We start from the raw sequence: 9,357 nt of genomic DNA, 5'->3' as shown, positions 1-9,357 counted from the left end.
TACACACTTAATTGTCATTTGAAATGTACATTCTCATGAAAATATCCATTTATTAAAGAACTTAGTTAACAATATTTCAAACAAATCAAACTAACCTCCATGCATCCATCCAGACTCTCAGCACTTCCAAAGAACACCTGAGTGGAAAGATGCACTGCTGCCTCCATCTAAAAACAAAGAAAACCATTCACAATGTGTTATTTTAACACAACTGTTTATTTCTAGCATATATAAAATTCAGCATTTCATATGAAATTAATATTACTCAAACTATTGTATAATTACAAACAAACAAAAACATAAAACACAAACCTGCTGATTAGCAAATTGTGTGTTGTTAGCTGATGATCTCTGCTGTTTCGCCATCTTAGATTTCTAGTAAATAAAAAAACATTTCAAAATACATAAGTATTGAACATACCAAAAGATCATACATAAACCATCAATTCAAAAGTAAAGGCTTTCATAACACACATTACAAATAATTATAGTACCTTTGCGACAAGGACAGCAGGCTCCACTGACTTCTTGAAACTGCACACTGAAGGAAGAGCTTCACCCGTTGAAGTAATGCGAAGAGGACAAATCTGAACTGCGCACTTCAGCACCTAAAACATAATAAAACACACAACATTTTTGAAAGTATTATTTCTAAAGCCAATTTATACACATGACAACATTTTCCTATGTGCACAAGTACAAAAAAAGAAAAAACAACAACAAACCTGTGTTGGGAACACTTCCTTCTCAGAAACAACAGCAAGCAGCCGAGTTGGTGCAGGGTCAGGTCTCTGTAAAGAAAAAGAGCATAAATTATATATAAATGAAAAGTGACCTTATACACATTGACAATGTATAACACATTTATTAAATCTATACTGCACAATTAAAGCACCATTAATTTACCTCCACATCTTGTCCAACTACTGGCCACTCAAAGATGTCAGCAAGAGGACGTGGAGCCTCCTCATCTCCCTGACTGACAACCTTCGAATCCATTGGACGCATCCGTCGTCTAGGATGGACCACTGCTTCCTCCACCTACAACACAAATATTATTTTAAAATAAAGTCAGTCAAATGTGTTCAAACACACACACTAAATGTTCGCAAGCTAATAATGAACTGCAACATTTAACAGATTCTGTAAATGTTACAAAAATATTCACATTAGAAAAATGCTGGGTTTTTACTCAAACATCAAATTAAGAAGAACACAAACCTGCTGCTTAGCAAGCCGTTTCTTGGACGCCGCTGATCTCTGCTGCTTGACCCTCTTACGTTTCTACAAAACAAAAGCCAACTTTTAAAATAAAGACACTCTTACCATTCATAAGTACATAAAGAAGACACTTAACCCACCAATACATTTTATATTCAACATACCTTTGTGGCAAAAGAAACAGAGTCCACTGACTCAGCAGAACTGCAGTCTGAGGGAGCAAGCTCATCCATCGCGTCCAACATGTCAGCAGAAAACAGCACAGGAGATGATGGGATGAAGGATTCCACAGGAGATCCACGCTCACACCTCTGAAATAACAAGCATGAATGACTCATTAAGCAACAATATCAAGAATCATCATAAATATACACAACTCAGTTCCACAATCTCAACTACAAAACATCACATGTTTCTCCATTTACCATTCTGCCACGTCCAACTACCGTCCACGCAAATGGGTCAGCTGGTGGACGTGCTGCAGGCTCCTCTCCCCTCACGACCACCTTTGGAGAAAACCTTGGCACCCATGGCTTTGGAGGAGTCACTGGCTTTGATGAGGTCTCATCAAGGGTGGCGTAGGATGACCACCACATCAGCTGTGCCAAGATGGGCATCCCAACATCATCGCTCAGGTGGACCTGTCAAAACAAAATATCAAGATACATCTTAACATCAAGTTCTTCGTTCATTCCACATAGCATAATACAGTTTTGCATTAACAACCACTCATAATATTGCAACATTGTATTTAACTTACACCATCTCTGCTCCACATCTTCAGATGGGTCATGGGAAAGTGCTCAGCTGCAGAGAAGTACTTCACACCTTTAGATGAAAAAAATATGCTATGAGACATAAGACATGACGTGAAGGTATACCTTACATTGTGGTATTTGTATATGCAAGTGGATACAAAAAAAACCTACTGCATCTTCATGAACACATACCCATTCGTCTTGCCACAGAACAAAAGTGGTTCCTGAGAACTTCCTGCACAGCAGGCTCTGTGGTCAGACGCGGAGGAAAGTCCAGCACAAACACCTGAAAATATAGCACACTTTTATCACTAGAAGCACAAAACTGAAAAACATACAATTCCATAAACCACAATCAATACAAAAGTCATATTTCAATGGTATCAATACAAATATAATTCCAAAATACATGAACTTTCAGTTTACCTTTGGCCAACGACTGCAGGCACTGGCAATGAGGTCTGCAAAGTCTGCCCCAGCCTCAGTCACGGTCTTGCTGGCCGTGAGGTTGTTGCTGGGAGCCAAGAGACACACAGCGTCAGGACACCGAGGTAGAACTGCGTGGACCAGCTCTGTCCTCAAGTCACGTGCAGCACCACCAGGAGTGGACATGATCGCAAACGACATGCCCTTCCCTGGGATCTGCACGATTCCATCTGCAATTGCTCGCAGATGGGAGTCGCCTACAATAAGGACAAACTAGAAGCACACAAAACATGTTAGAAATCTTATTGAAACTACAAATCATATCAGATTTCTATTGCAACAAATGTACATTGTAAATACCTTATTGCCTGGCACCTCCGGCGGAATGACCAACTTATGACTGCGCCCACTCAGTGATGAAGTTGGCCATTTCTTTGTCTGGTGACGCTTTCCTGTACCCCTGCCTGTTCAACATCAAAATCATAACGCATTAAACATGATAACTTCACATGATAACAATTATGCCATTCTCTTAAAAAACATGACTGAGAAACAGCTACTTACGTGCAGGAGTAGCGTCACACTGCTGGAAAGTCACATCCACCGTCACTCGCTCAGCCAGTCTGCGCCTGGCTGCCACAGAGCGACGGTATGACCTGCCACGAGGCATCTAAAAGAATACACATTGTTGTTATTATCTGATAACAGATATTACTCACAGGAAACATTTGATTTTAACACATGCAGCTTTTGAAATACTCACTTTGTTTTAAATAAAAGACGGTGTTGTATAGATCCTTTTATGTGTCACCGTTTAGCTCTCCTGTCGGAAAGCTCCACTGAAAAAGAAATATGATATACAGCCATTAACATCCAAAACAAACACAAATCCTTAGATGACAGTACTACCTTACACTAAATAACTATACACACTGTCGCGATGACTAGTTCCTCTACACACTTTCTTAATGCGCACCGGCACCGCCCCCTCGACACACCCACCCACAGCACACACAGTCTGCCGGCATATATTCAAATAAACAAACCAACAAACAAACCGATCGAGACACGCGATCAAAAACGTAGCACCTTCAAATATTACATACTTACTGTGTCTACCTAACGCGTTTACTAAACATGTACAGAATACCAGAAAAATCTACAGTGACCGTGTTACCGTGCCGGTCACAGGTCAACACACACTACAAAGGATTTACGCAAAGCGTAACAACAACGTAACAAACAATCCATTACTGTAAACAAGCACAAATACACAGGAAACGCCGTATCGTGTAATTACTCGACCACTGAACACTGAATACTGTCCATCAAACACACACTTTTCCTCAGCAGACAAAACCACTAAACGCTACAGTGACCGTGGGGTTACCGTGCCGGCCACAGGACCATAGAACAAAGGACCAACGCGAAAGCCCGCGAAAAAGAACAATGCATTCTACAACAAACACACTAAACTAAGAAACAGGAAACGCCGTATCGTGGAATTTCTCGACCACTGAACAAAGACTGTCCATCTAACACACACTTTTATTCAACAGACAACTTTACTATCTTCAAAATCTAACACCCTGACCATATAAACTCACATCAAAACTAAAATCATTCTCAGCGACCGGAAAACCACGTGATGTAAACAAAAGCACGCTGCCGGTTACCGTGCACACAGTAAAACTCTGTGCTTACAAAACACCACTACATTCAAAACTAAAATTACTGACAAACTTCTAAATACACTTCCTAACCACAACACAAAATACACCAAATACTCTGAGTACACTTTAGTTACAACTCCAAATTTAACGCTTGATTAACTACATCGATCGTCAATATACCATCTGCTCGCTGTTTAGAACGGTAAAACGACACAACATCGTTGTACTGAAAGACAACATAATAAACGTGAAGTTACTTACCAGGTAACACGAGGAAACACACGTAAAAACTGCTCTTGTGTTGAAGAAAAAGTCCTTGAATCTCAGATGAAATGTCACGTCCTCAGCGCAGGAGCAGAAGTTAGGCTACCCTCCGAAAAGAGTAACTGCAGAAATTCGCCAGAGCATCATCTTATATGCGCTTACCTGTTCGCGTCCGCGTAGGCGGAGCAATAAAACTCGCGTGAGTTCACACAAACTTCCGGTGACTAGAAGACGGAAGTTACCAAATAAAATACTAAGTCTAACATACACACTATTGTGATAACTTTACTTACGCTTTTACACAAAACAATCTAAAATCCTTGTATACTTAGATATAATTATTGTTTTGGAGCATTGATTAGAAAAAACAATGATTAACGTACTATTACCCAGCGGCTAGACTGCGTATTCACATTAATGACGTACTGCAGCAATGAAACTCGCGTGACTTCACACAGACATCCGGTAACCCTAAAACGGAAGTTACAAAATAAAAATAGCACTGTCATTCAAATGCACACTACCCCACTCACCTCAGCACACAATGCTTTGGTGATTTCACAACTACATAATCAGACACTGATGTCTGCACTATTAACATGCTAACAGTGTCCTTAACCTGCACAATCAGACACTAAAATCTCATGATCTAATGCTTTGTTCCAAACAGGATCCATTTAGTGTACTATCCTTTGTCATGTAGCATGACTATCAACTAATGCAGACACAAACATTTTGAGTCACACTCCACAATTAACTGGCACACTAAAGAAACTATTTGTTCAACCACATCAGCAGGGCCATGACCAGGATCCACAGGATCCACAGGAACCTGAGACATGACAAAGCACAGAAAGGCTCCAGAAAGATAACAAGTTAGTGGCAGTCATTTGGCTGACATGAGACATATTGATGGAGAGGAAGAGGAAGTAGTCAACACTTCATATACTGGAATACAGGACATCATTAGTGGCCGTTTTCTAGCGCAACATAGGGGACGCTGAAAGTGACGTGTAAGTCCTTCACACGCTGTCCAACATCCACGCCGATTCTGGGCCGCCTGGAAGGCTCGGAGTCCGGCAGCGGGACGGAGCCGCCGCACGCCCCGACGCGCGCGGAGGTGCGAGGGCCCTCCAACGCTGCTTGCAGCTTTAATTATTATTATTATTCTCGGGCCGAAACAAACGCAAATTTGAGGGCCTGAACATGCACGAAAAGTCAGGAAAATTTGCACACGAATCAGGCCTGGCGAAAAATTTCGTATTTAATGGGTCTCACAAATGGGCGTGGCAAAATGGCTCTATAGCGCCCCCTAACACTAAAACCCCTACCCCCGGAACTGCAATTTATGTACGTGTACGCAATTTGGTGGGTTCATGTATCACTTAAAGACGCACAAAAAAGTAATTTGGACCAATGACCTAAACCCAACAGGAAGTCGGCCATTTTGGATTTTATGTTAAAAAGTAGGGTTCGTAAATGAACGAACTAGTTTGAGGGGGTTGAAGCGATCGACTTCAAACTTGGTCAGCTGGTAGAAATAATATCAAGGATGAAAAGTTGTTAAAGGTTTGGTATAATCTTTAACGGTTTGGACGTGGCGAGCTGTCAAAAGTTTGTGCCTCGCAGTCAAACAGGAAGTTGTTAATAACTTGACTGTACGTGATCCAATATGCACCAGATTTCACATGTCTGATGAGAGTCCCGCCCCGAACACATCTACATGTCAATATTCATTTTAAGTCATAGCGCCACCTGGTGCTGACAGGAAACTTTATGTTTTGCGCTACGATGGCTCAAGACCAGACAGTTGATTGGATCCACTTCAAATTTGGTTAGGAAAGCCTCAAGATGTTGATGTTGGTCTGGAGCGAACGCCGTGACTCTGTGTCAAAAGCTGTTGCCGTGGCGATGCAGACACTGTCGATTGAAATTTTTTTTTCGCCATCAGAATTAAAAGTGCTGTAACTCCACTGTACAAGGTCCTATCTTCACCAAATTCATACAGTTTGATGACTGTCCACCTTTGAAGACATGTACGTGGCCATTTTGAACCATAGTCATAGCGCCACCTACTGGCGGGAGGCCGTACATGTCTTCTTTCTCGGACGTCTCTCTCTCAGCAGGTGAACCACAGACACCTCAAATTTGAGCCAAAGATTCTCAAGACGTGGCCGATGCAAATTTATGAAGGGCTTAAGGTTTCGCCAAACGCTGTCACCGTGGCGACGCCTTGTTCGCCATGAAAAACGAATTTAATTTCAAAGCTTACGCATGCGTGCACACTCACCAAATTTGGCATACACGTCAGGAGCCCTAAAATGAATAATCTTATTGGGTTAACAGGTTTGGGTGGGGCAAAATGGCTCTACGGCGCCCCCTACAAAAGTTTGACGAACTAGCCCCCGGGCTACGTTTTACCTACATGTACCAAATTCGGTACACTTATGCGGGACGATAGGACCTACAGAAAAGCCTCTTGGAGCATTGACCTAAACCCAACAGGAAGTCGGCCATTTTGAATTAAGTGTCAAAATTGCTGCGATAAATAGGGGTCGTAAATGAATGAACTAGTCTGAGGGGGTTGAAGCCATCGACTTCAAACTTGGTCAGCTGGTAGAAACAATCTCAAGGATGAAAAGTTATCAAAGGCTTTCTGTAATCTTTAACGGTTTGGGCGTGGCGAGCTCTCAAAATTCGGTGCCTCACCGTCAAACAGGAAGTTGTTAATAACTTGACTGTACGTGATCCAATATGCACTAAACTTCACATGTCTGATGAGAGTCTTGCCCTGAACACGTCTACATATCAATATTCATTCTAAGTCACAGCGCCACCTTGTGGCAACAGAAAGTAACATGAATTAACTATCAAAATTTCAGCGGTTTATAGGGGTCGTAAATGAGCGAACTACTCCGAGGTGATTGAAGCGATCGACTTCAAACTTGGTCAGCTGGCAGGACAAATATTAAAGATGAAAAGTTCATCAAAAGCTTTATATTATCTTTAACGGTTTGGGCGTGGCGAGCTGTCAAAGTTCTGTGTCTCGCCATGGCACCGAAAGTTCTTCCAAGTTCACTGTAGGTTACCCAGTGTGTTTCACACTTCTCCTGTTTAGTCACAAAAGCCTCAAGACCTTCACAGTGTAGTCAACACTTCATATACTGGAATACAGGACGTCATTAGCGGCCGTTTTCTAGCGCAACATAGGGGGCGCGGGAAGTGACGTGTAAGTCCTTCGCACGCTGTCCAAACTACATGAACATTCTGAAAGCGCATTGAAGGGTCGGAGTCCAGCAAAGAGACGGAGCCACCGCACGCCCCGACGCGCGCGGAGGTGCGAGGGCCCTCCAACGCTGCTTGCAGCTTTAATTAGGGCCCGAGCACCAAGCGGTGCGAGGACCCTATTGAAACTGCGTGGGGGAAAAACGTGCAAGGGAGGAAAACGGGCCAGTACCCAAGAACCAAGAGGTGTATGGACCTCACAGTCCTCGAGCAGGTAGGCCTTGGAAAAATATGTCAAATGGAAAAAACCAGGTGACCAGGGGGCTCGAAACATAGTTGAAACTGTGTGGATTATTATTATTATTATTATTATTATTCTCGGGCCGAAACAAACGCAAATTTGAGGGCCTGAACATGCACGAAAAGTCAGGAAAATTTGCACACGAATCAGGCCTGGCGAAAAATTTCGTATTTAATGGGTCTCACAAATGGGCGTGGCAAAATGGCTCTATAGCGCCCCCTAACACTAAAACCCCTACCCCCGGAACTGCAATTTATGTACGTGTACGCAATTTGGTGGGTTCATGTATCACTTAAAGACGCACAAAAAAGTAATTTGGACCAATGACCTAAACCCAACAGGAAGTCGGCCATTTTGGATTTTATGTTAAAAAGTAGGGTTCGTAAATGAACGAACTAGTTTGAGGGGGTTGAAGCGATCGACTTCAAACTTGGTCAGCTGGTAGAAATAATATCAAGGATGAAAAGTTGTTAAAGGTTTGGTATAATCTTTAACGGTTTGGACGTGGCGAGCTGTCAAAAGTTTGTGCCTCGCCGTCAAACAGGAAGTTGTTAATAACTTGACTGTACGTGATCCAATATGCACCAAATTTCACATGTCTGATGAGAATCTCCCGCCCCGAACACATCTACATGTCAATATTCATTTTAAGTCATAGCGCCACCTGGTGCTGACAGGAAACTTTATGTTTTGCGCTACGATGGCTCAAGACCAGACAGTTGATCGGATCCACTTCAAATTTGGTTAGGAAAGCCTCAAGATGTTGATGTTGGTCTGGAGCGAACGCCGTGACTCTGTGTCAAAAGCTGTTGCCGTGGCGATGCAGACACTGTCGATTGAATTTTTTTTTTCGCCATCAGAATTAAAAGTGCTGTAACTCCACTGTACAAGGTCCTATCTTCACCAAATTCATACAGTTTGATGACTGTCCACCTTTGAAGACATGTACGTGGCCATTTTGAACCATAGTCATAGCGCCACCTACTGGCGGGAGGAGGTACATGTCTTCTTTCTCGGACGTCTCTCTCTCAGCAGGTTAACCACAGACACCTCAAATTTGGGCCAAAGATTCTCAAGACGTGGTCGATGCAAATTTATGAAGGGCTTAAGGTTTCGCCAAACGCTGTCACCGTGGCGACGCCTTGTTCGCCATGAAAAACGAATTTAATTTCAAAGCTTACGCATGCGTGCACACTCACCAAATTTGGCATACACGTCAGGAGCCCTAAAATGAATAATCTTATTGGGTTAACAGGTTTGGGTGGGCCAAAATGGCTCTACGGCGCCCCCTAGAAAACTTTGACGAACTAGCCCCCGGGCTACGTTTTACCTACATGTACCAAATTCGGTACACTTGTGTGGGACCATAGGACCTACAGAAAAGCCTCTTGGAGCATTGACCTAAACCCAACAGGAAGTCGGCCATTTTGAATTAAGTGTCAAAATTGCTGCGATAAATAGGGGTCGTAAATGAATGAACTAGTCCGAG

General features: G+C 42.7%; 1 protein-coding gene across 1 annotated transcript; it reads right to left on the bottom strand.

Annotated features, from left to right (window-relative positions):
• Nucleotides 1-897: 897 nt before the first annotated feature.
• LOC139203014 (uncharacterized) lies at nucleotides 898-3,075 on the bottom strand. The gene is made up of 9 exons (XM_070832648.1): nucleotides 2,970-3,075; nucleotides 2,766-2,869; nucleotides 2,406-2,678; nucleotides 2,172-2,265; nucleotides 1,982-2,049; nucleotides 1,668-1,862; nucleotides 1,386-1,532; nucleotides 1,222-1,284; nucleotides 898-1,041 (listed from the first exon to the last, which is right to left on the bottom strand). The coding sequence occupies exons 1-9, from the start codon at nucleotides 3,073-3,075 to the stop codon at nucleotides 898-900; spliced, it is 1,194 nt and encodes a 397-aa protein (XP_070688749.1).
• Nucleotides 3,076-9,357: the final 6,282 nt, after the last annotated feature.

The sequence above is a fragment of the Pempheris klunzingeri genome, chromosome 1 (genome assembly GCF_042242105.1).
Source record: "Pempheris klunzingeri isolate RE-2024b chromosome 1, fPemKlu1.hap1, whole genome shotgun sequence".
NCBI classification, from domain to species: Eukaryota; Metazoa; Chordata; class Actinopteri; order Acropomatiformes; family Pempheridae; genus Pempheris; species Pempheris klunzingeri.
The sequence above is the reverse complement of the archived record's forward strand: the minus strand, read 5'-3'. Positions and strand labels throughout refer to the sequence as shown.

Excerpts from the sequence above, each read along its gene's own strand:
- LOC139203014 (XM_070832648.1), bottom strand. The coding sequence starts at position 3,075 with ATGCCTCGTGGCAGGTCATACCGTCGCTCTGTGGCAGCCAGGCGCAGA. Across the intron at positions 2,870-2,969 it reads GTGTGACGCTACTCCTGCAC|GCAGGGGTACAGGAAAGCGT; the intron begins GTAAGTAGCTGT and ends GATGTTGAACAG. Across the intron at positions 2,679-2,765 it reads CGGAGGTGCCAGGCAATAAG|TTTGTCCTTATTGTAGGCGA; the intron begins GTATTTACAATG and ends GTGTGCTTCTAG.